At 42.3% G+C, this 26,824-nt stretch overlaps 1 protein-coding gene across 1 annotated transcript in view; it reads left to right on the forward strand.

The window, feature by feature from the left end:
* The window catches only part of SNX25 (sorting nexin 25), a 145,096-nt gene extending 118,614 nt beyond the window's left edge, over positions 1-26,482 (forward strand). Inside the window, exons 11-19 of the mRNA XM_025385144.1 lie at positions 1,849-1,980; positions 4,459-4,599; positions 8,411-8,524; positions 13,638-13,802; positions 15,652-15,769; positions 19,843-19,909; positions 24,130-24,311; positions 24,806-24,906; positions 25,898-26,482. Of these exons, the coding sequence (XP_025240929.1) occupies positions 1,849-1,980; positions 4,459-4,599; positions 8,411-8,524; positions 13,638-13,802; positions 15,652-15,769; positions 19,843-19,909; positions 24,130-24,311; positions 24,806-24,906; positions 25,898-25,978 (1,101 nt within the window). The 3' untranslated portion in view covers positions 25,979-26,482. The remainder of the gene's footprint in view (positions 1-1,848; positions 1,981-4,458; positions 4,600-8,410; positions 8,525-13,637; positions 13,803-15,651; positions 15,770-19,842; positions 19,910-24,129; positions 24,312-24,805; positions 24,907-25,897) is intronic.
* The last annotated feature ends 342 nt before the right edge of the window (positions 26,483-26,824 follow it).

Below are 26,824 nucleotides of genomic sequence, written 5' to 3' on the forward strand. Positions count from 1 at the left end.
CGCCCGCCACCTCGCCCGGCTAGTTTTTTGTATTTTTTAGTAGAGACGGGGTTTCACCGTGTTAGCCAGGATGGTCTCGATCTCCTGACCTCGTGATCCGCCCGTCTCGGCCTCCCAAAGTGCTGGGATTACAGGCTTGAGCCACCGCGCCCGGCCTGTTTTTAATTTTTTGAGGAATCATTAAACTCTCTACCACAACATCTATACCATTTTACATTCCCACTACCAGTGCACAAGGGTTCCGATCTCTCCATGTCCTCCCTGCCAACACTCGTTATTTTCTTATTTTATAGTAGTCATCCTAATGGTTATCAGTTGGCATCTTATTTTGATTCTGATTTGCATTTCTCTAATGATTAGTTATGTTGAGTATCCTTTCATGTCCTTATTGGCCATTTGTGTCTCTGGAAAATGTCTGTTCAAATCCTTTGTGCGTTTTTAAATTGGGTTGTTTGTGGGTTTTGTTGAGGTTTAGGAGTTTTCTATATTCTGGAGATGGAAACTCTGTCAGAGAGGTGATTTGCAAATATTTTCTTATATTTTGTGGTTTGCATTTTTACTATATCAGTAGTGTTCTTTGATGCACAGTTTTAAATTTTGATGAATTCCAGTTTGTCTATTTCTTCTTTTGTTGCCTGTGCTTTTAAAGTATCATAACTAGTAAATCATAGCCAAAGCCAATGTGATGAAGCTTTTCCCCTATATTCTGTTTTTGTTTTTGTTTTATTTTGTTTTGTTTTGTTTTGTTTGAGATGGAGTCTCACTCTGTCTTCACTCCAGGCTGGAGTGAAGCAGCACAATCTCAGCTCCCTGTAACCTCCAACCCCCAGGTTCAAGCAATTCTCCTGCCTTAGCCTCCTGAGTAGCTGGGATTATAGGCACCCCCCTACCAACCTGGCTAATTTTTGTATTTTTAGTAGAGACAGGGTTTTGTCATGTTGGCCAGGCTGGTCTCCAACTCCTGACCTCAGGTGATCCACCCACCTCAGCCTCCCAAAGTGCTAGTATTACAGGTGTGAGCCACTGTGCCCTGTACCCGGCCCCCTATATTCTCTTTTATGCATTTTATGATTTTTAGCTCTTTTGTTTAGATCTTTAATCTACTTTGAGTTAATTGTTGTATATAGGGTTAGGTGGCAAGGGTCCAGCTTCTTTCTTTTGCATGTGAGTATCCAGTCTTCCCAGCATGATTTGTTGAAAACACTGTTCTTTCCCCCATTGAATGGTCTTGACACCCTTGTTGAAAATCATTTGACCATATATTATTTCTGGGCTATATTCCCTGGGTCTATATGTTTGTCTTTATGCCAGTACCACACTGTTTTGATTATTGTAGCTTTGTAGTAAGTTTTGAAGTCAAGAAGTATTGAGTCCTCCAACTTTGTTCTCTTTCAAAATTGTTTTGGCTATTTGGGGTCTCTTGAGATTTTATATGAATTTTGGGATGAGTTTTTTTTTTTATTTCTGCAAAAAACTGTTACTGAAATTTTGTTGGGGATTGCATTGAACCTGTAGATTGCTTGGGGTAGTACTGACAGCAATATTAATTCTTCCAATCCGTGAACATGGGATGCCTTTAGAGATATTTGTTTTCTTTAGTTTCTTTCATCAGTGTTTTATAGTTTTCATTGTAGAATTATTTCACCTCCTTGTTTACATTAATTCCTAAGAATTTTTCTTAATGCTATTGTAAGTGGAATTTTTTTCCTAATTTTGTGTTTGGATTATTCACTGTTAGTGTATTGAAACACAGCTGATGATTCTGTGTAGACTTTGAATCCTGCTACTTCGCCGAATTGCGTAGTTTTAAGTGTTTTCATAACTCCCAGGATATTTTCCCTGTGGCAGATTGTTTCCAAGTTGAGGGATGAAATAATCCTAATAGAGAAAGAACGCACAGACCTTCAGCTGCACATGGCAAGAACGGATTGGTGGTGTGAAAACCTTGGCATGTGGAAAGCCTCCATCACCAGTGGAGAGGTAGGTTTGACTGCTTTTCCTCTTAATTTATTTTAAAAGTTTGACTTTATTAAAAAAGATTTTATCCTGAAGAATGGAGATTGAAGGTAGAAGACTTATGCTCATTCTTTTAGACCATATTTGTCCTACCTTCCTTCCCCCATAATTTTCACTCTGGTTCCCTCATGACTGGGAACTATACAAGGCTGCGTGGTGTAGATCTGATCTCACTCCACTTCAAACAGCACGTTTTTCCTGTTCACTGGAATTGAAAGCAACTTTAATGTCCTTGAATTAGCCATTTATTTTTCCATTGAGGGTTGAAATGAATCTTGGAGATGAAAAACTAAAAATGTAAGTGCATCTGATTGTTTCATCCTACTGACTTCAATTGCTTAAATTTCAGTATCTCTAAAATCTTCAATGAATACATTTTTTGAATTGTTTTGCTGTTTTTTTTTTGAGGGATATGAGATAAGAGTTTGTAGAATATACTGTATCCCTTTTCATTTGTCTATAAAAATAATTTCATTTAGGAGGAAAGATGCTTATAGGAGTTTACGTCATTACTGTTGACAACTTCCTTCTCCCCTGCCCTACCGTCTGTCAAGTGGAAACCTGGAGATGAAAGTCATAGAATGTGGTCGTTTGCATAACCACATTATATGCAAATATCAAGGTCCTGAGCAAGAGAGTGCTTTTTTGGTCCTCAATGGTATTTCGTATGACTTATCTTTGTTCTTCCCTGCCTTTCCATCAAGCCAGTGGCTTGACACTCTTACAGGGGTTGGGAGAGGGTCAATTCACAACCTTAAATTTATGTCTAGGTTGGATAGCAAAACAAAGCGTGTTCTCCAAGACCTACCCTGAAGGGACACACAGTACATGAGAGCCTAACCAGGTGCCTGCTGCATGTCCTTGGCACTTGCTGGTGCTCCCATTAAGCTAAGCTGCTGAACAATACACATTTCTCCATGGAAGGTAGGGAGCAGTGGATCAGGGAAGGTCATGCCCAAGCTCGGACTCCCACATAGAAACCCTCAGTAACTGCAGGTAGTTATTGTTTGGGTGGAAGTGTAGGAAGGTAATGGGCTCAGGGGAATGTCATGGCAAAAGCTGCTACTGGAGGTAACAGAAAAGAGGCTGCTGGAGGACAGAATACAAATTCTGTTATCTCCTAAGTTTTGCTTAGAGCTGGCCCTGACACTTCACAGTGTATTAAAATCATCTTCCAAAGGCAAATATTAGGGGAGACAGAAAGGGAAGGAAGGAACGGAAACCATCACAGGGCTCTGTGCCCTGGCAGTCAGTTGCTGCTAAGGAGCTTGCTGAGGTACTCTGGCCGGGGAAAAGATAGTGGAAATGGGAAAGGGGTACCTGACGTCTGGAGCTCACAAAGCAGTCCCAGGAAGGTGTGGAAGATGCATTTTCATCAAGCCAGACATGCCTGTATTCTGTGCTAGCTGACTCATCAGAAGTGTGGTCTTAGGAAAGTCAGGTACCCTGTCTGTACCTCTACTTCCCTATCCTTACAGTGGGGTGATAATCCTGCCTCACAGGGTGGGTACTCAGTACACCTCTCATCTCTTTCCCTCGCCTTTCTTACTGACTCTAATTCAATTTATGATGCTAATTCAAGCTCAAATTCAATGCATTTTACATTTTTTTCTTTTATCTTCTTATGTTAAGTATAGTAGTGGCCTATTCTGGATTATTGTGTGTGTGTGTGCGCGCGTGCTCACACACACACAGACACACACAATATCTCAGTTGGGAGGTAAAGGAAATTTTATCTCGCAGTGTAAAATTTAATAAGAATAGAAATCAGGGCTTGTTGGATCCTGAAATTAAACTGGAAGTGCCCTCATCCTTCTCTGAGAGAGGCTCTGATGTATTTGATGCCTGTTTGCTTGCTATTAATTTATTTTCAAAGTAACACAGGATGAGCCTGCTGTATTAGTTTTCTTTTGCTGTGTAACACATTTCATGCTTAAAGCAACACCCATTTATTGGTCACACCTCTGTCGGTCTGGAGTCCAGCTCAGGATGCCTTGGCTCCCTGCCGGCTGGATCACAGGCTGAAGTCAGTATGTTTCCCAGACTAAGGTCTTGTCTGAAGACCCAGTAAAACCCACTTCCAAGCTTATTCAGAGTGTTGGCAGAATTGAGTTCCTTTGGTCATAGAACTGAGATCTCTGTTCTCTTGCTGGCTTCCTTCTTGGAATTTGAATCTTTCTGACTTCCTTTCGTATTACTGGCTAGCAAAAACTCTTTGCTTTTAGGTTAGGCCCACCTAGGAAATCCCCCTATTTTAAGGTCTACTATGCCATATAATGTAACTTACTTGCTAGAATAAAATCTGTAATATTCACAGTTCCAGGGATCCTGCAGGGTACACAATGAGGCGGGAAATCTCCTTAGGAGGACACTTACAAATCTTGCTGCTGCATCCGTTCACCATGCTTTTTGTTAAGTATCGATTTTGATGTTTTCCCCAAGGTTACAGAAGAGAATGGTGAGCAATTGCCATGTTACTTTGTCACGGTAAGCCTACAAGAAGTTGGAGGAGTTGAAACTAAGAACTGGACAGTCCCCAGAAGGCTCAGCGAGTTTCAGAATTTACACCGGAAACTCAGTGAGGTATGAATACTCATGAATGCAAGATTCTAGAATTACTGCACAAGAGCTCGTTTCAATTTTTACACATAAGAAAACTGATTAATCTTCATCCTTTGCTGTTGATACTGGCACAGTGGCATTTTCATCCTGACATTTGGAAATTTACTCATAGATCAAACCATCTAGTCTAGCCTAATTCCATCAGGACAGATAATTGTCTGATCTTCATTGTAAATCGCCAGAGAACCCTAGAGCTGGAAGAGACCTGAGCGTCATCTACGTCTCTCACACCTGGCAGTGGCCGATTGTGATTCATTGATGGTAGCGACATCAGTTACGAGTTGCAGCAGTAGAAAGAACGAACTGCACTGGATTCTCTCACATATACAAGGGAGGCAGTAAGGTGCAGTGCTTGGAGCACAGCCTCTAGAACCAGACTGCTCAGCTCTGAAGCTCAGCTCTGCTCTTCATGGCTGTGTGACCTGGGATTTATTTATTTACTTATCCTTATATATATATATATATATAGAGAGAGAGAGAGAGAGAGAGAGATGGAGTCTTGCTCTATCACCCAGGCTGGAATCCAATGGCACGATCTGAGCTCACTGCAACCTCCGCCTGCCAGGTTCAAGCGATTCTCCTGCCTCAGCCTCCCGAGTAGCTGGAATTACAGGCATGTGCCACCACGCCCAGCTAATTTTTGTATTTTTAGTAGAGACAGGGTTTCACCATGTTGGCCAGGCTGGTCTGGAACTCCTGACCTCAGGTGATCCACTCACCTCGGCCTTCCAAAGTGCTGGGATTATAGGTGTGAGCCATGGTGCTCGGCCTGACCTGGGATTTATCACTCACTTGCTTTTTATCTCTCTTTCCTTATCAGTGAAAACGAATACTAATAGTGCCTACCTTATGGGGTTGTTATGAGAATTAAGGGAATATGTGTATGTAAAGCATTTAGAAGAATGTGTGGCACATGGTAAACATCATTGTGTTTTTTGGTAGTAGCAGCAGTAGTAATGAGCACTGTTTCACAGACCTTTGGTTTCGGTTTTACTTATGTATATGTGTATATGTACGTGCATTTTGGATTGCAATGTAAAATGTCTGAAAGCCACTAATCTAGGTTAATTCTTTTATTTGAGAAATGAGGGAAACTGATCCCAGAGCTTAACTGACTTGTCATAGGACATGTACATAATGGCTAAATCAAGATTATTAATAGAATCTTACTTTTAGATTATTCTTCCTACTTGTCCTCAGGAATTGCTGTCTTCTCTAATTCTCCTTCTGCTACGGGTCATTGCCTTTCTTCCCCAGCAGTGAACAGTTCTTCAATTATTTCTACTTGAATTTAGGTCCATTTTTCTCTTCCTCAGTGTGAACTGATGCTGGTCAAACTGTAACTGTCACAGGGTCCAGCTGCTCGCTGCTTGTAGAAAGAAGCCATCATCATAATAACAAGAGTGAGGTGTGACAAAAAGAGAGAGAGATTTTATTATCCATGCTAGCAAGGGAAGGAGTGGGCAGAATTCTTACTAAAACTTTCCACCCTCAGCCAGGCATGTTGGCTCACGCCTGTAATCCCAGCACTTTGGGAGGCTGATGTGGGCAGATCCCTTGAGGTCAGGAGTTCAAGACCAGCCAGGCCAACATGGTGAAATCCCCATCTCTACTAAGAATACAAAAAATTAGTTGGGTGTGGTGGTGCACACTTGTAGTCTCGGTTTCTCAAGAGGCTGAGGCAAAAGAATCACTTGAACCTGGGAGGCGGAGGTTACAGTGAGTCAAGATCATACCACTCCACTCCAGCCTTGGCGACAGAGTGAGATTCCATCTCAAAAATAAAAATAAAAATTTCCACCCTTCAATTGTGGAGGGAACCCAGGGGATTTTTAAAAGAGGGTTTGGAATACAGAAGAGGCAGTGGGACTAGGAGTTGTCAGGTGGCGTGACCTGCCCTGATGGCTCGTCTTGAATTGTTCCATCCAGTGAAGCAGCCGGCGCCACTGTGGCCGGAGGTGTCTGGTCCGTATCAGGATCTGGCCCTTGAAGCTTCTAAGGAAAGAGATGACCAGATAAGGAGCGTGGTGTGTGCTTAACAAGCATGTGGGTACATCAGTGTGCATAAAGCATGGAAGCATGGGATGGGGAAAGAAAGGGAGTGGAGGTTCACAGCACATTCCCAGGCTGCACTTCAAAATGAAAGGAGACACATACGCAGCCTGTCTCAAAGTTACATCTTGAGATTAATGAGAAAGGAGGAAGGAAAACAAAGTTTTAAAACGCGGTTTGAAGCCACGCTGCTCCTTTACAAAACCTCACGAGACCTCTCAGACTCCTCTTCTGTGAATGAAATGTGTCTCTGTTCTTTAACCTTGTCCCCAGAGTGGTTTTTTAACCTGTTTTCATCACTACATACTATAATTTCTTCAACTGCTTTTTAAGGACAGTGACCAAAACTGAATGTCATGCATGCTACATTTCTCAGACGACCTTTGGTCACCTTAGCAGTGTGGAAAGCAAAAACTTGTCTCAGTATAACAATGAATTTTCCCCAAAGTTGTTGAGTAAAATTGATACTACAGAAAAAAATGTGTTGTTTTCTCTGTGAAAAACTATTGTGAAACCAAAGATTAGTATCAAAGCAGGAGGAAAAAGAGGGGAAATTTTGAAATGTTTTCAGAAAGTGAAATTTACTTAGACAATCAAAACAATTACATGGAAGCATTAAAAGAAACAAACATGGAAGTCCATGCCCGTCCTGTGTCCTCTTTCCTCATCTGTGGACTGATGGCTGGGCTGTTCTCTTACCCCGGCCCTTTCCTACAGTGTGAGTTTTCCTGTTGTGAGAACGCTTCCTGTCGGCAGCTGTGACAGGAAGCACCTTTTTGGGTACTTTGTGATTCTAGTCTTCCCTTCCAGCTCTCACTGCCTGTTTCATTTCTCTAAAATTTCACAGAGTTGTTGTAAGGATGACATAACACATGCCATGCTTCTAGCACAGCGTCTGGTAGAAGGGAGGACTTAATCCACAAAGGGTGCTCTCTTCATACTATGAATATATTTTATTAATATACTTACCATCTACAGTTTGCCACTGAGAGGCAGTAATAAGGCCGGGAGTGGTGGCTCACGCCTGTAATCCCAGCACTTTGGGAGGCCGAGGCAGGAGGATCGCTTGTATCCAGGAGTTTGAGACTGGCCTGGACAACATAGACCTTGCCTCTATCAAAAATTTAAAAATTAAACCAGGCATGGTGGTGTGTGCCTGTAGTCCCAGCTACTTGGGAGGCCGAGGTGGGAGAATGGCTTGAACCCGGGAGATCAAGGCTGCCATGAGCCATGATCATGCCACTACACTCAGCCTGGGTGACAGAGTGAGACCCTGTCTCAAAAAAAAAAAAAAAACAGAAAAGAAATGCAGTAATAGAGCTACAACCCAAGTTTTCTTTGTTCCCATTGTTTTCTTTTGTTAACTTTAGCTTTTTATGGAGATGTTATCAACACAACACCTTCTAGTTGAAAAACTTTCTGTGAGCCAGGTTTCCATTTGTCACATCATGTGCCGCTCCACGTGGTGTGCAGGTCCCTCGTACCAGCCTGGCCGTGTGACTTCCCAGCTCCCAGGGATCTGTAGGTTTGAGGATGTAGGTTTCCATCAGTTTCCATTCCTCCCGATTCTTCAAGCCTGATTAAAATGGGTAGGTTTTCACCTCAGAGGAACAAGTACAGGAGGAGAAGATTTGTTTTGTTCTAATTATTATTATTCTCAATCTTTTTTTAAGATTAAAATGTAATTTCAAAATACTAACATTTCATTTTTCCCCCACAGTGCGTCCCTTCTTTAAAAAAAGTCCAGTTGCCTTCTCTTAGCAAGCTGCCTTTCAAATCTATAGATCAAAAGTTTATGGAGAAGTCAAAGAATCAACTAAATAAGTTTTTACAGGTAAGCAAGTGAAAAATGTGGGATATGAGAGAAAAAGTTATTTGGGGTTAAGCTGTCATCATTCTAAGAGCTTGGTAGTTTGGTTTTTGTTCTCACAAGCCATGCTAGATGCTAAAAAAAATCTTGGGTGTTTTTTTTGTTTGTTTTTGGTTTTTGTTTGTTTGTTTGTTTTTGAGCCAGAGTCTTGCTCTGTCACCCAGGCTGGAGCGCAGTGGCCCGATCTCAGCTCACTGCAAGCTCTGCCTCCCAGGTTCACGCCATTCTCCTGTCTCAGCCTCCCGAGTAGCTGGGACTACAGGCGCCTGCCACCACACCCGGCTAATTTTTTGTATTTTTAGTAGAGATGGAGTTTCACCGTGTTAGCCAGGATGGTCTTAATCTCCTGACCTCATGATCCGCCCGCCTCGGCCCCCCAAAGTGCTGGGATTACAGGCGTGAGCCACCGCGCCCGGCCAGGTGTTTTTTTTTAAATTAAAATAAAATGTACATCTAAAAAGACACGTAGGGGTGTAACTGTCTCCATTTCACAAACTGAACACACCCAGGTAAGTAGCAGCCAGTCTAACAAACTGATTTTCACCAGCAGCCCCCGGCTCCCTCCCATCACTGCCCCCCACCAAAGGGAACTGCTGTCCCAGCTTCCAGCACCATAGATTAGTTACAGTTGTCTTTGAACTTTATATAAATGGAACCGTATAGTGTGGATTCCTTCGTTTCTGACTTCTTTCACTCATTATGTTCACAGGACTCGTCCATCGTGTCATCTTAGTTGTAGACGATTCATTTTTGTTGCTGTGAGAGGTTTTCATTGTGTGAATACACTGCATTCCAAAGTCATTCCATTGTTGACGAGCCTTTGGCTCCTTTCCACTCTGAGGCTTTTACCAAGAGTGCTTATATAAACATGTAATACTTGTCTTTTGGCAGATATATGTCGGCTGATGCCCAGAGATTAGGATTTTTCCGTTCTTCTTCATGGTCATAGCAGTTTTTATACCCTCCCCAGCAGTGTGTAAGGGTTCTGATTGCTCCACATCCTCACCAACAGTTATTTTTTGCCTTTTTCTTCTTAGCCATTTTGGGTGTAGTGGTATCTCATTGTGTTTGGGGTTTTTCTTTTTTCTTTTTTTTTTTTTTGAGACGGAGTTTCACTCTTGTTGCCCAGGCTGGAGTGCAATGGCGCAATCCTGGCTCACTGCAACCTCTGCCTCCCAAGTTCGAGTGATTCTCCTGCCTCAGCCTCCCGAGTAGCTGGGATTACAGGTGCCTGCCACCACGCCTGGCTAATTTTTGTGTTTTTAGTAGAGATGGGGCTTCACCATGTTGGTCGGGTTGGTCTCAAACTCCCAACCTCAGGTGATCTGCCCACCTGGACCTCCCAGAGTGCTGGGACTCCGGGCGTGAGCCACTGCGCCTGGCCGTTTATTGTGTCTGCTTTTCTATTGTGCTGCTGCTCATCCTTTCCATAATGCTTTATGGGTTTGTCCACAGTCTGGATATGAGTTCCTTGTCCGATCTTATGTGCTACAAATACTGTCCCCCTTTCTATTGATTGTCTTTTCCTTAATGATTTCTTTTAATGTACAGATGTTCTCAATTTTAATTTAGCCCACTTTATCATTTTTTTTAAAATTATTTTATGGTTAATGCCTTTTGTGCCTATTAAGAAATCTTGGCCTACTTCAAGGCCCTGAAGATATTTTCTTAATTTCCTTTAAACACTTCATCATTTTCTATCAGTCTGTTTTTAAATAATAAGGCCAGAGGTGTGCTGTCCTCAGTAACAACCACTGTTTTTTCCTTTGCTGCACCATCTATATTCAGAGTATAATTGTTAATCACACCTTGGCTCTTAAAGCCCTGAAGTTCTCAGAGGCATGGAACTTTGCCTCATAAAACAAGTTTTGCCTATGCAGTAGAAGCTAGAAATTCTGAGACTGAAAAAAATACTCTGCATATTTGTATCCTTTAAAGAATTCTTTAAATTGACATTGCACTTGTACGTATTTATGAGGTACAGTTTGATGTTTTGATACATGTATATGTGATGATCAAATCACAGTAGTTAGCATATCCATCACCTCATGCATTTATCATTTCTTTATTTTTTTTGAGACGGACTCTTGCTCTCTTGTCTCCAGGCTGGAGTGCAGTGGCACGATCTCACCTCACTGCAACCTCCACCACCTGGAGCTGCCTGGGCTGAGGCAGCAAGCAGTTCTCCTGCCTCAGCCCCCCAAGTAGCTGGGATTATGCCACCACGCCTGGCTGATTTTTGTATCTTTAGTAGAGATGGAGTTTCATCATGTTGGACAGGCAGGTCTCGAACTCCTGACCTCAGGTGACCAATCTGCCTTGGCCTCCCAGAGTGCTGGGATTACAGGTGTGAGCGACCGTGCCCAGCCACATTTATCATTTCTTTGTGGCGAGAACATTAAAAAACCTTTCTTCTAGCTCCTTTTTGATATATAATACCTTACTGTTAGCCATAGTCACCCAACTGAGCAGTAGAACACCAGAACTTATTCCTCCTGTTAAATTGTAACTTTCCAGCCATTGACCAATCTCTGCCATCCTTACCTCCCCAGTCTCTGGTAACCACCTCTCTCTGCTTCTAATATATCTATTTTTTTTTCAGATTATACAGATGAGTGAGGTCACGCAGTGTTTGTCTTTCTGGTTTATTTCACTCAGCTTAGGTCCTCCAGGTTCATTCACGTTGTTGCAATTGGCAGGATTTCATTCTTCTTTATGGCTGAATAATATTCCATCTTGTTCAATCTTTTGACTTCTCTGAGCCACACTGCGAGAACAAGGATTGTCTTGGGCCACACATAAAATACACTAATGATAACTGATGAGCTTTAAAAAAAATCACAAAAAAATCTCATAATGTTTTAAGAAAGTTTACAAATTTGCATTGGGCCACGTGTAGCCCACAGGCTGTGGGTTGGACAAGCTTGATGTATGTATACCACATTTTCTCTATCCAATCGTCTGTTGAATGCCTAAGTTGATTTCATGTCTTGCCTCTTTATTATGAATAGTGCTGCTTTAAACATGGGAATGCAGATATCTGTTTGGCATACTGATTTCATTTCCTTTGGATACATACCCAGTAGTGACATTGTTGGATCATATGGTAGCTCTATTTTTAATTTTTTGAGGAGCCTCCGTACCATTTTCCATAATGACTGTACTAATTTCCAGTCCCACCAACAGTGTACATGGGTTCCCTTTTCTTTCATATCCTTGCCAACACTTCTTTTGTCTGGCGTGAGATGGTGTCTCCTGGCTTTGATTTATATTTCCCTGATTCATGATGTTGATCATTTTTTCATGTACCTGTTTTCTATTTTTATGTTTTCATTTGTCTCTATTCAAGTCCTTTGCCCACTTTTTAATGGGATTATTGTGTGTGTGCACGCGTGTTTTGCTGTTGAATTGTTTGAGTTGTTTTCCTTCATAATTGAATATAATTTAAGGTCAAAGATTTACATCTGTAATGATTTCCCTATTAATATGCTGCTTGTATTAAATTTGAGACTTACCATTAGTATCATATCCTGCTATTTTGTGAAATGTTAGAGAGTAGATGAGGGAAGGACATCAAGGTAGGGGGAGAATATCTCACTCCTTCTGATCCATCTTCTCATACAAGTTGAACTGACCATTTAATTCTGAAAAACAAAGACTGCAGCGTTCCAGGTCAGGGAGGGCAGTAGGGGCACTGCCCATCCCCCTTAATCTCCTTCTCAACGGCGATGGCAGGGCCTGCCCACCTCCAGGCCAGTCTTCTGCAGGGTACATGAATGCCGATGGTGCTCCATGGACCCCTTGTCCCCAGCGTGGCAGTATTGGGCCCTCTCAGAGGTGATTTTTCTAGGGAAGGTCATAGCACTTGTCAGGTCATTTGCCATCTCAACAAATAGGATGTTGCCATCATGGACCAACCCCTCTGGAACTGAATCTCCACCTCCCCCAACACTGTCATCAGAGACATAGCTGGCTCCTGAGTGTTCTGTCTCCCTATGTGGCTGACAGTTCCTGTAGGTTTACTTATTCCTAAGCCTGACGTCTTATAATACTAGATGTGTAAATATTCTGTGGTCACATTGTTAATTCTGCCGTCTTACCGTAGCACTTGCTTGTACATAGACAAGCTCAATTTATGTTCTTCTTTACTCTCTTCTAAGGCCAGGTAAGTACATACAGAACTTTCAGAACTTTCCAGTTTGAGGGCCAGTAGAAACTGTTATATATGGCCAGGCGCGGTGGCTCACACCTGTAATCCCTGCACTTTGGGAGGCCGAGGCGGGCGGATCACGAGGTCAGGAGCTCGAGACCAGCCTGGCCAATATGGTGAAACCCCATCTCTACTAAAAAATGCAAAAATTAGCCGGTCATGATGGCACGCGCCTGTAGTCCCAGCTACTTGGGAGGCTGAGGCAGGAGAATTGCTGGAACCTGGCAGGCGGAAGTTGCGGTGAGCCGAGATCGCGCCACTGCACTCCATCCTGGATGACTGAGTGAGACTCCGTCTCAAAAAAAAAGCAAAGAAACTGTTACATAATTATGTAAACGCACACTGCCTGGAAAGTGGCAGCACGGGGAAATGAAACTATTGCCTGGCAGGTAGTGCCACCATGTGAGAACTCAAAGTTCTTTTTTTCGGCTGATGTACAAAGTCTGAATATAACCATAAAAGGCAATTTAGAGGTATCCATGTGTAATTTGCAAAAATTTAAGTTGGTCAAACACAGATGAGGGAAAGTTGTATTTCACAGCACCTGGGATCTGTGAGCTGGAAAGTAAGAATCTTCCGCTGTACCAGGCGGTGCAGGGTGGAGTGAGTTCTACCTTCTGCATAGGTGTCTCCCATGAGCGGAGTGATTTGGGCACTACTAGTTAACGTGGAGAGGATTGTTTGCCGTTAAGATCATTAAGAGTTGATCTTATACAGTTTGTTTCAGGGGGAAGGGGAAGTGGTTTTAGGCTCAGAAGTCTGAGGAAAGTAAATTTGTGACAGCTCCGCCTTGCTTGCCTTTGCTCGTAGCTCCCAGCCGCACAGACGGTTTCCCACACTGGAGCATTAACCCTCTTTCTTCCACAGAATCTGCTGTCAGATGAAAGACTGTGTCAGAGTGAAGCACTTTATGCCTTCTTGAGCCCTTCTCCTGACTACCTCAAGGTTATTGATGTGCAGGGGAAAAAAAATTCCTTTTCATTATCCTCATTTTTGGAAAGACTTCCTCGCGACTTCTTCTCCCACCAGGAGGTGAGCCGTCCAAAGGGTGAACCGCTTTTGTAGCGTATTTCAGCAGATACTAAGCTCGTGCTCCTCATGGGGGGAAGCACATCCCTCCATTTTCAGCCATCATCACTGTCACATTTGGAGGCACCTGCTTGTATTTCTGTATCTTAATTCTTCCAAGTGACTCGCAGGGGAGGACAGAGTGGTTTTACCACTTCGGAGTTGGTAAGTGAAAGGAGAGTAGGAAGTTCTGCAGGAACCCCGCTACACACGGGGCGCCAGTCCCCAGGTCTAGGGAGGCCGAGTGTGGGCCGTCGTGGGTGGGGGCGGGGGATTCATGCTGAAGGTTCAATAGAGGAGGTTGTGTTTATGGAATAGGCTGGAGGTCGTTGGCCTGGACTGGCGGCTTTGTGCCGTGCTCTAATGGAAGATGAGGTACAGCACAGAAGCGGGGAGGGGTGAGGTTCACGCCGGGCTGAGAGTTTAGGCTGTATTCTCAGGCATGAAGAAGCATGGGATATACTGAAGCAGGATGATCTGGCAGTAGTATGTGGATAAGGGAATGTATAGAGCCTGCAGAGCTTTCGATCTCATCTTCTGAACCCCAGACTTCTCTCCAGAGTAGGCTGTGCACTCCTGTGCACACCACTGAGGTACCTTACCTGGCCCTCTTGCAAATTGCACAGGACCACCTCTGAAATGTGGCTTCCCCTCAGTCCACTGCCAGATGTCACTGCCTCTTCATTGGAGGTGGCTTCGAGTTTGGACAGAGGAACTGATGGTGAAAAGGAGCACACTGCTCTTCTGCATTCTCAGCTGGCGCGGAAGTCAGCACGTCCCACAGAGCACACCCATACCTGCTCCGGTCCACACGTCTACCCATGGCCTCCCAAGCGTCTCCCCCTCTTTCCTTCATGTGTCCGTCTGTACCTGGCTGGCTTACCTGTCTCACCTCCCTTTTACTCCTGAACCCCTGGAGTTGACATAGGGCTCAGTCACTCTGTGAAGTGACCTGAAGCTGCCAGTGGCTTCCTCTCAGTCTTTACCTTTCTCAGCCTCTTTGAGGCGTTTGCTGTTGCTGGACTTCTGTGATGCTGTGAGGTTTCAGGGAACTCCTCCAGCCTCTATGACTTCCCCGTCCCTTCCTCTGCTCGCCTGATGTAAGTACCTCCCAAAGACCTGCCTGGGCCCACGCTTACGCTGCTGCTTCTACGCAGACATTGCGGTACACTTCCTCAGCTGCTTCCAGCACCTAACATCGGCACCTCTGGGACAGCACTGTGTCCTGCCCTGTGTGTCTGTCAGTCTCCCCAGAAGGCACCTCACACTCATTTGCACTAGCCTGGTGCCTGGTAGATCATATGAGTTTTTAACTGAAACCTGCTGATGTGCAGATGAAGAAATGGGACTAGCCGAAGGACAGAATAAAAGCTTAAGTCACAGCTTTAAAAATAACCAAATTACTTTAAAATGCATGTTTGTAAAAAAAAAAGTGAATTTAGAAATATTTACTTCCTGCTGTTTTAAGGGAGAGAACACTAAAAAAATAAAATAAATTAAAAGCCTTAGTTTTGAAATTCAAAATGGTTAGAAAACGATTTTATTATCTGTTAATTCATTATCGATTAAGGATTATTAATACAGTAACAGATTTTTTAAAATTAGCTTATTTTAAGCCTTGAATAAAGCTCTAGAATTAAGCTTTTCTGATTCTGTCCTCTGTGTTGAGAATGGATAGTTTCTGCATGAAACCTGAAAAATTAAGGCTAAAATATGAGTAGATAGTTTGGGATTTACACTTGAAAAAGGAGAACAACTCTGCCAATTTTCTTGGATAAGTTATCTGCTTCCTGTGACTTTGCTGTATTCCCAGGAGGAGACAGAGGAGGACAGTGACCTGTCAGATTATGGCGATGACGTGGATGGGAGGAAAGACGCCTTGGCTGAACCATGTTTCATGTTGATTGGGGAGATTTTTGAACTTCGAGGAAGTAAGCTTCTTTGTTATTATTTAGTGGTATTTGCTAGTTAAGCGGTATACATAATCGTACATGCACATGCATTTAATATCCCTTTATTGCTGAAATGCATCAGACATGTATTTATATTCATGCTTCCATTCATTCAACATAGCCTTTTAAGAGCCAACCCAGGCCGGGCGCAGTGGCTCACGCCTGTAATCCCAGCGCTTTGGGAGGCCAAGGTGGGTGGATCATGAGGTCAAGAGATCGAGACCATCCTGGCCAACATGGTGAAATCCCATTTCTACTAAAAATACAAAAATGAGCCGGGCGTGGTGGCGCATGCCTGTAATCCCAGCTACTTGGGAAGCTGAGGCGGGAGAATCGCTTGAACCTAGGAGGCAGAGGTTGCAGTGAGCCAAGATCGCACCACTGCACTCCAGCCTGGGTGACAGCGAGACTCTGTCTCAAAAAAAAAAAAAGCCAACTAGACACTATGCTACATATACCACCCCAAGACAGATATCATCTCTGTCCTAATGTAGCGTAGCATCCTCATTTACTTTGCACCATGTTCCTCTGACTACAGAAGGTTGGAATCCTTTTTATGTGACTTGGCGTAGCTTCATTGCCTTATCACTAAAAGTTATACAGAAAACTATTCTGCATAGCACAGTAAGAATCCTGTTGTTAAGAGCGAGTTTTGGTGTCAGGATAATTCCATGGCAAGGACGTGGGGATGCCTCTACCCTGGTTTTCAGCTGCCTTTTTTCCTCTTGAGCAGTAGTTCTTCATGGAGGGAGGGAGGGACATATGGTGATGTCTGAACATGTTTTTGATTGTCATACCGTGGAGTGAGGGGTGCTACTGGCGTCTCGTGGGTAGAGTCTGGGATGCTGCTAAACATTCTACAGTGCTCAGGACAGCCCCACGGCAGAGTTATCCTGCTCCAAATGACAGCAGTGCTGGAGTTGAGAAATCCTGCCCTAGTGATTCCTCAAGGAGAGATGTATGTAGAAGAAACCATTGTAAAATGGGGATCAAAGTTCTGTTTCTTTAAGAGCTGTACAAGTGCCTCTCCCCGAAAGCATCACCTTGGTGACAGGTAAACTGGACTCCCTGGCTTAGTGTTGAGCGTTGAATAGGACTTAATACTACTCTCCGTCCACACGTTCACAGCTCCCAACACTCTAAGTCTTGACACCAGCAGACTTTGTCATACCTGGAGCCTCAGTACCAGCTAGAGATATGGCGGGTGCCCACGGGCACACCTGACCACCTCGAAGGGGAAGCAAATGATAAGAGCAAGGGTTAGTAAGGCTCAGTAATGGCACCAGCCAGCCAAACAGTGCAGCGGCAATGTCCTGGGCTCTGTCATTCACATCAGCACCTTTTCCCTTGAGGCAAAGGAGTAGGCTACCAGTTGGTCTTACATAGGAAATGGGGCCGTGGATCCCTTCTCATTTATAAATCCCTTAACATGTCACTTAAAGAATTGTTAACAGATGAACAAATTTCAAGTGCAACTTGAATTTGTCTTCTGTGTCTTAATCCTCAGTATCTCCTACAATGCCTGATCCATGGTAGGTGATCAATAACATGCCTGGATGGATGCTCTGATGAGTGAATAGGCAAGAAAAATGTTAAGTGCCAGAATGAATTATCTTTGCTATCTTTGCTCATTGACCTTTTTCTCCTTCTGAGCCAAAGCTAAGAGAAGGTATAATGTCAATCATCAAACACTTTGAGAGCTTCTGAGCCAAAGCCAAGAGAATATATAATGTCAGTCATCAAACACTTTGAGACCATATGTTTTAGGTACAGATCTGTAGGGAAACAAAAACATATCAGGTGCAGATTCTGCCATCAGTGAATTTTCAGATTAAGGGGTCCAAAAATGTAATTCACATTAAGCGATAGACAAAATGAAATTCTAAAGCGCAGGCAGAGATTTACACATAAGGATATTTTAGCATAATTACAATAATGAAAAGTTGGAACTAAGATAAATTTTGGAAATGGAAGATAACTTATTGAAGACGTATCTATATGGTGGCATATCATCCACATGTGAAAACTCCTTTCAGATAAAAAACCTAATAGCCTTTCAATATTTGGGATGCTTTAAGACATACATAGTGATGTTTAACTTGATTCAATATAGACAAATAATAATCTACCCAAAGTCTGACTCTTCTTTGGTGAAATGTGGCCCATTAAATCATGCATCTCCCCAGTTTCCTATAGAGTTGATAAGAATGAGGATCCTGTCCTAGCCTTCATCATTGTTTTTGTCTTTGCTGTTGGTACAGAGCTTAAGAGACATGGTAGGCGTGTCAGAGCCAGTATCAGCCAGAGCAGGGCTCCTGACCATGCCTGCAGCATGCACTTCCTCCATCTCTGCCTGCTCGGAGCATATTTGGTTTTGCTAGTGGCATTTCAGAGAGAATAAATAGAACCTCATTTATAATGAGATGTGATCTATTCGTCATCAGCAGAATCCTAGTGCTCGTGCAGCTGCCTCTGTGGCTTTGAACAAACAAGCCTTTGGAGTAATGGGGCTCGTGTGTGTGTGTGGATAGGGGGGTATTGGGGACTAGGGAAGGTGAGGGAAAAATAATAGAGTAAGGGGCTATCAGTGATAGAAAATTTGTAGCAAAATGAGTTTTGGTTTTTGCTCTAGTATACAGAAAGGGACCAGTAATACCCCTGCCCCTTTCTTTTTAAAAATAACCCCTTGGTCGTCAGGCACTCTTCCTAGAGTTGCACTTGTCCTCAGACCCTCTAGGTATGAGCCACCTCTTTCCTGCCCTAGAAAGGCAAAGTGAAGTTATCATCACTGACAGACGCTCATCCCAGCCTCAATGCCAACCTAAAACGAACACGTCTACATGCTTGGCAGCATTCCAGCAAATTCCATCAAAAAGTTTAAGACATTTTTGAGGTATGATTCCGACTCTAAGACTTGACTTTACATGAGGGATTCATACTACTTTAACTGTATATTTTGATCCATTAAAAAAATTAGAAATGGCTTTAGAGTATATTGAAGTCTAATGCCAAGTCTATGTTTTCTATGATTTTTATTTGTGTGGTTGCCCTTGTACAGAGATGTCTGGGAATTTGCCATTGTTACTTTTTCTTAGTGGATACAAGAGCCCTGAACTCCTGGCCCCATTATGACTGAGTCTGAATTTCTTATTTCCTTGTATGTCAGTAGCCAAACACTTCAATAGATGGAGGTGAATATATAAATGAAAATTTGGGTTTAAGTTCCAATTTGTGAACCTAAAATATCCTCATAGCATTTCTTTGCCTTCTGTTGGTTTATGTTCATTTTCTATACCTATAAAAATGTGTCTCTATGTCAATAATAAAAGTGTAGATCTATAGAACCCTTCACAGTCTTTTTCACACACATGGGGAAAGATCTGCGCGCAAAGAAAGGCACATGTTAATACCATCCTTTCCAGAGGAGGAAATTGGGGTTCAGAGAAGGTGACTTGTGCCCTGCTGCTGGGGGGTGGCACTGGAGACTACAAATTCATTTCTCATTCAGGTCCTGGCTCTTCACCGTTCACTTATCCTTTCCCAAATACATGGTCTATATAAAGTACACAGTGATCTGCAAACTGCTTCAAACGGGAACAGTTAGACCCGTCAGTTCATTAATATTTCAAAATACTTGACTACAGATGTTTCTCATTCCGCAGTGTGTTCAAAATTGGGTTCAGCAAGCAGACAGAAATCTAAAATAGAATTACACTGTGTGCTGGTGGAAAACAGACATGTCGTCAGTAGCCCAGGGACAGATGAAGTACTCTTTCCACTTGCGAGCTCAGCTGTTGGGAGGCATTGAAACACTGTAAAAACTCTGGTTTCATCTCATCAGTTGCTTAGTAGAAAATTAAAGGCTAGTCAGAAGAGTGTTCCTGAGCAGAATTTTGCTAACCTAAACCCAAATTCTGCAGAGGTCATTGTCTTGACTTGATGGCAGGACTCAAATGATCTTAAGTGGTAAGATTTATGCTTTGCACAGCTATGAAAATGTCCCAAATTGTGATACCCTGTGATAAAAAGTTTTCCTCTGGTTTTTGTTTTAGTGTTTAAATGGGTGAGAAGAACATTAATTGCCCTCGTTCAGGTCACTTTTGGAAGAACCATCAACAAGTGAGTTGTATGAAATTAATATTTGGATCTATGCCGTACTCTTTTGCCTTGACAGTCAAATTACCTTATGATCTAGCAGCCAGTGATTTAACTGAAAGTCTTTTATTTTCTCTCTCTTTTCGTTTCTGATATGATTCTAAGATTGGATAGGAGAATCGGTTTCTGAAAGAATTTCTCCCACAGAATGCATGTGGCGAGTTAGATAAGAAAAGCTTGAGCTACTTCTGCACTCTGACTGGCGCGGGTCAGGAGGCTGTGCTCTGTAAAGCTCCCCTTTGATCACCACAACTAGTTTGAGTATCTTGGGTAGAATGTTTTTATGTCAAATAATGAGAATCAGTTTAAGGTTTAGACTCTAAGCCAGAGGGGAAGTAGGATGAGCATCACATGGCAGGCATTTACTTAGAGGAAAATACAGACCATATATTAAGGTTTTTAGAGTTGTCTAGCACTGAAGTGCTAACTCTTCTTGTTAGTTAATATCTGAGTATCCACTGGGGTGCATATGTGGCCCTGTCATCTAGCACTGTTATAAGCCATATGTATATTCTAAACTATATTATATTATCCATATACATAAAGGTATTATATACTTATACCGGTCTTTCACAGAGTGTTCTAATGTTGCTCATAAAAAGTAGTCCACATTTTGATCATTCATTTATGAAAGCCCTGGGTTTGTTATTGAGAACTCAATTAATACAGTCAATTATTATCAGTTTCTAAGAAATTATTGGAATTTTTCATAACTGCAAAGTCACGTAGCCAATAGAAGTTGAATAGATTTAGATTGGTTTAGGCCTGAAAGGGGGTCTTAGAGATTAGTCTAACTCCTCATTTTGTTGGTGAAGAAGTGGAACCAAAGAGATCAACTGCTTGTCTGAAGTCACCAGACCCGTTAGCTGACCTAACCTGGCCCCCTGGCCTGGTGCCTGCTTCATCTCTACACCTGGAATTTGGAAATACTGTTATCAAGATATTTTATATAGTAACTCTATACCCAGAATTCTTCACAAGATAAACATTATGATTTCCTGCAGAATAGGAATATGAGTCAGCTTCTAGAAATTAAAAAAAAAAAATCACTTTTTGATATAACAAAATAAGTTTTAAGGTGAAATTATCAGATTTTCCCAAGTGAAAGATTTAGTGGTCAGACATTGGTACAAGGTTAATATGATAGTTTTACCAAATAAAGCTTATAAATTTTTATAGGAAACACTGTAAAGAACATTTGCTATTTTTTTTATTGATTTACCAATGAATATATTTTCCTTGTGGTCAGAAACAAAAGTTTACTTCTACCTAGGGTTAAAAAAAAAATAGTTTTAGTTGGCTGGACACAGTGGCTCATGCCTATAATCCCAGCACTTTGGAAGGCTGAGGCGGGCAGATTGCTTCAGCCCAGAAGTTCAAGACCAGCCTGGGCAACATGGTAAGACCCCGTCTCTACAGAAAATAAAAAAATTAGCAGGGGTGGTAGTACACGCATGCCTGTGATTCCAGCTCCTCAGGAGGCTCAGGCGGGAGGACTGCTTGAGTCCAGGAGGTAAAGGCTGCCGTGAGCCACTACGTTCCAGCCTGGATGAAAGACCAAGACCTTTTTTCAAAAAAAAAAAAAAAAAGTTGTAGTTGTTCATTAGAGGCTTCTTTAGTTGACCTAAGTATCATAGGCTTTTGTTCTAATCAGAAAAAATGGCCTGTTTACTTTTTTGTTTTAGTCTAAGGCAAACAAACCTCTTTTGTATTGACAAGCCTTAGATAAAGAAATTCCCCAAAAAATGCCAGGCACGGTGGCTCACGTCTGTAATCCCAGCACTTTGGGAGGCCGAAGCAGATGGATCACTTGATGTCAGGAGTTCAAGATCAGCCTGGCCAACATGGCAAAACCCCATCTCTACTAAAAATGCAAAAATTAGCCAGGCATGGTGGGTGCATGCACCTGTAATTAAAAGAAATTCCCCAGATGGCCTTCTGTTTCTCAGTACTCAGGACTTGCTAATTTAGTTTCCTTTTCAGTTTCAGCAAATCATGCATACTTTCCTTGCTCCTATTTATGATATTGGCTCTTAATTACAAAATGAGCAGCCGTGGGTTGTGAGTGGTGCATAACATCAGGCAGTTATTTTCACGGGGATGGAGAAGAGGCACGTGTAGAGGATTTGCAGCCTGTTGATTTCAGTGGGCTTTTGTCAAGTAGTGATCATGGAGCACATGGTTCTTTGCTATTTTTGCCTTCAGCAGATGATGACGCATCATGAAATTAAGCAGCAGCACAGTGTGTGTCTCTTGCCTTGTAGACTACAATTTCACATGCTAGAATTGCTTCAAAAGCATCGGACGGGCTTCGGCTGATAGAAAGTCAGATCTAAATCGGTAGAAAATAACTTAGATGATGACCTTTATGAAGAGTTACTTCCTAATCTCAAGTTGTAAACTGAAATTTTAGGAAGGTAGGCAGGCAGGTCAGCAGATGTTCTCGTGAACCACAAATTCCGTTAAATTAATAAACTTATTTTAAATGGTCTAGATTTGAATTGCACAGTTCCAAGAAATATAGAGAAGAGTCTGGGAGATGTGCAGTTATAGATGGAGATGACAGTGTAGTTTGACTCATAGTGGAGTTTCGATGTACATTCAATAGTGACTGACTACTATGTGCAAAGTACTGGACTTGAAACATCTATTTTAGATACTATCTGAAAACCTTACATTGTCCATTTAAAATTCTGGTTGGAAGTCAGATTCTTCAAGGGCTTTTTAATATATTATTATTCATGAATTGAGTTTGAAATGTGAAGTCTTTCTGGCACAAATAGTCTAAGATGATTCTTTCCCCCTTTTCAATGGAGAGACTTTCTCCTCCCAACCTCACAACCACTCTTGGGCTCTTTGAACTGTGTGTAGTTGTCTCTTGACAGCAGAGGACCTGTAACTGGTTGGAATTTGACTAATGACTGGCCCGGTGCGGTGACTCACGCCTGTAATCCCGGCACTTTGGGAGACTGAGGCGGGTGGATCACAAGGTCAGGATATCAAGACCATCCTAGCTAACACAGTGAAACCCTGTCTTTACTAAAAATACAAAAAATTAGCTGGGTGTAGTGGCACATGCCTGTAGTCCCAGCTACTTGGGAGGCTGAGGGAGGAGAATCGCTTGAACCCAGGAGGCAGAGGTTGCAGTGAGCTGAGATTGTACCACTGCACTCCAGCCTGGGGGACAGAGCGAGACTGTCTCAAAAAAAAAAATAATTTGACTAATGACTGACGAAATAGGGGTGTGTGGAAGACCTGGGTAACCAACTCAAATGCGTAACTGTGCAAGTGAAATGCCTGCTGCCCAGTTTTCGTTCTTGTGGAATTTTGAAATTGGCCACATAGCGGTGTATCTGTGAAAGGGACTGTCTTTTTCCTTGCCTCATGGGCATGTGAAGTGCTTTATGTGGATCCGAGTATCCTGCCCAGCATTCTCTGCCACAGCAACACTAAAAGACAGCTATGGAAAGCCTGCTCCTCCTGCAGGCCTTCAGGACCTCAGGGAGGTTTTCCAGACCACTTCTAACAGTCTTTAAATGGATTTATGTTTTCACCTTATAACACTTCATGGAAATGTTGCAGTCTGCAGACAACTCAATCTCTCTGTTCTTGTCTTTATAGACTGAACACAGCCAACATTTGGAGAAGTTAGTGCCAATGACAAAACTAGCTCTAGGAATAAATGGTCATGCAGTATTACCAAAATAAAAAAATTGGCCAGGCCGTGGTGGCTCACACCTGTAATCCTAGCACTTTGGGAGGCCGAGACTGGTGGATCACCTGAGGTCAGGAGTTTGAGACCAGCCTGGCCAACATGGCGAAACCCCATCTCTATTAAAAATGCAAAAATCAGCTGGGCGTGGTGGCCCGTACCTGTAGTCCCAGATACTCGGGAAGCTGAGGCAGGAGAATCACTTGAACCTGGGAGGCGGAGGTTGCAGTGAGCCGAGATTGCACCACTGCATTCCAGCATGTGTGACAAAGCAAGACTGCATCTCAAAAAATAATAATAATTAAAAATATATATAACTTTCAGAGCCAGAGTTTAAAAAATCCAATTCCTAGTTTTTTCATCAAACATTTAGATCAGGCTGTATCTTAACCTTCGCATTGATAAGTGCCTTTTGAGAGTAGAGTACACAATTTTTAAAAACCTCATCCAAGAAATCTTCTTCTCTTAAAAGACAAATCCGGGACACAGTCAACTGGATTTTCAGTGAACAAATGTTGGTTTACTACATCAATATTTTCCGGGATGCTTTTTGGCCACATGGGAAGTTGGCACCACCGACCACAATCAGAAGCGAAGAGCAAAGTCAGGAAACAAAACAGAGAGCGCAGCAAAAGCTGCTTGAAAACATTCCAGGTGAGGCCTGGTCTATTAGAGATCATGGGGGAATGTGAACCCCATTGAGGTGATTTTCATTTATGTCTTGCAGGAACCATGTTTTACAAAAAAAAAAAAAAGGATCATACTCTTTTAAGCCATTTTTTGTCACTTGCTAAGAAGTTATACTGAGAATGTTAACTTGAAAAATGTTTTAGAACAGATAATAAACTTTGTGTTTTGGAAATCCTGCTAAAGTATAGTGTTTTGAGAGCTTAATTTTTAGCAAAACATTAACATTTTAATTATTAAAATTAGTAGTTGCAACATATTAAAACTGTAATTTGTATAAATGCCTTATGTTGAAAAATTCTCTCCTGAAGCATTTGCGAGAACTGACCATTCATGTTTCTCATGCCCCCATGTCTTTCTTGACTGAATGTGTATAATGTTATATTCCTTTCACCGCAAAGCTATGCACTGAGCACTATATTCTATGCATAGCAGCATAGGATATAAACTTAATTTTTCAGATACACTTCAGAGCCTTGTTGGACAGCAAAATGCCCGCCATGGTATAATAAAAATATTCAATTCACTGCAAGAAGCAAGAGCCAACAAGCATCTGTTATACGTGAGTAAATTAAAGCCCGGGGGTTTTCTACTTCATTTTTGTCTGTTTCTTCATTTAGTTAGAAAAAGCGGCCGGGCGCGGTGGCTCAAGCCTGTAATCCCAGCACTTTGGGAGGCCGAGACGGGCGGATCACGAGGTCAGGAGATCGAGACCATCCTGGCTAACACGGTGAAACCCCGTCTCTATTAAGAAATACAAAAAACTAGCCGGGCGAGGTGGCGGGCGCCTGTAGTCCCAGCTACTCGGGAGGCTGAGGCCGGAGAATGGCGTGAACCCGGGAGGTGGAGCTTGCAGTGAGCTGAGATCCGGCCACTGCACTCCATCCTGGGTGACAAAGCGAGACTCCGTCTCAAAAAAAAAAAAAAAAAAAAAAAAAAAAAAAAAAAAGAAAAAGCATGGACCCCAGTGACTGCACGCTCGCATTCTCACAGACTAGTCATTTCCCTTGACTTTTTTTTTTTTTTGAAACAGAGTTTCGCTCTTGTCCCCCAGGCTCGGGTGCAGTGGTGCGATCTCGGCTCACTGCAACCTCTGCCTCCTGGGTTCAATCAATTCTCCTGCCTCAGCCTCCCGAGTAGCTGGGACCACAGGCGTGCACCACCACGCCCGGCTAATTTTTGTATTTTTAGTAGAGACAGGGTTTCGCCATGTTGGCCGGGATGATCGCTAACTCCTGACCTCAGGTGATCTGTCTGCCTCGGCCTCCCAAAGTACTGGGAATACAGGCAGGAGCCACCGTGCCCATCCTCCCTTGACTTTTGATATAACATTGCCGCCTAACTGGTTGGTTTTCTTATTTCAGCAAAGCCAACTGTTTCCCAGTCATCTCTCTGATTATAGTTACCAATATTAAATACTGTTTGAGAGTTACTTGTTTACTGAGATTATTTCAGACCTAAAATTAGACTTTTCTCTTAGATGCAGGTATTTATTTTGAATAAACCCTTGGAGAAAAACATTTTTCTACTTTTTTCCTTCTTTCTTGGTTCAGGTGCTGATGGAACTGCTGCTAATTGAACTGTGTCCTGAGCTGAGAACTCATTTAGATCAATTTAAAGCTGGCCAAGTTTGAGACTGCACAAATAAACCACCAGAAAAATGTCTGTAATAATAGACATGAAACATTTTCCTCTTTTCCACAGAGGGCTTGACTGAGAACCATACTGATTTTTATTTTAGTTACCTCCCTCTAGTTTTATGTGAAATAAGCAGAATCGGGGAGGACGGGACTTACGCTGTGGTAGGCAACAGAAAAAAACTTCTATTGATTTTTATTTAATATAAATACTTTAAAGATCAACATACTGATTGAAATACAGATGTTAATATGTGAGAACCTAGGAAGTATTTTAAATATTTATGAAAATATTTTGTTTTAAAATGAACTATGAATATTGTACAGTTAATTTCCTCACTGAGGATTGTGAACTTTCTTATATTATTTCATGTATATTGAAGAACATTGTTGTGCAATGCTTTGTGTAAAGTTATTGTGAAGATTTTATTGTCTTTATTTTTACCAAAGATTTCCCATAGTTTTAGCATTCAAAGCAATAAAATATAAAAATGAATCACAGCGCTCTATGATATTTAAGATACTTATATTTCAAAGAGGTTGAAACTCTACAGGCAGTTCAAATATTTATTGAATGCCTTTTTAGAGAAAACGCTATGCACTTAACTACTTCTGCAGGGAAGCAAAAGTTTGCTGCCTTCTCCAGAAACAAAATAAATCTGTGAAAATATATGATTTTTAGTGAGCAGAAAGAGCCAAATGAGTGCTTGAAGTGAGGCATTAGGGAGGAGAGATGGGAGCTGACCCTCGGAGTATGGGCAGCGCAGAGATGGGGGAGCGGAAAGAGGAAGGCAGCTACTTCAGGGGCTCGGTTGTATCATCGAGCCTTTTAGACCACAAGGG

The sequence above is a fragment of the Theropithecus gelada genome, chromosome 5 (assembly GCF_003255815.1).
Source record: "Theropithecus gelada isolate Dixy chromosome 5, Tgel_1.0, whole genome shotgun sequence".
NCBI classification, from domain to species: Eukaryota; Metazoa; Chordata; class Mammalia; order Primates; family Cercopithecidae; genus Theropithecus; species Theropithecus gelada.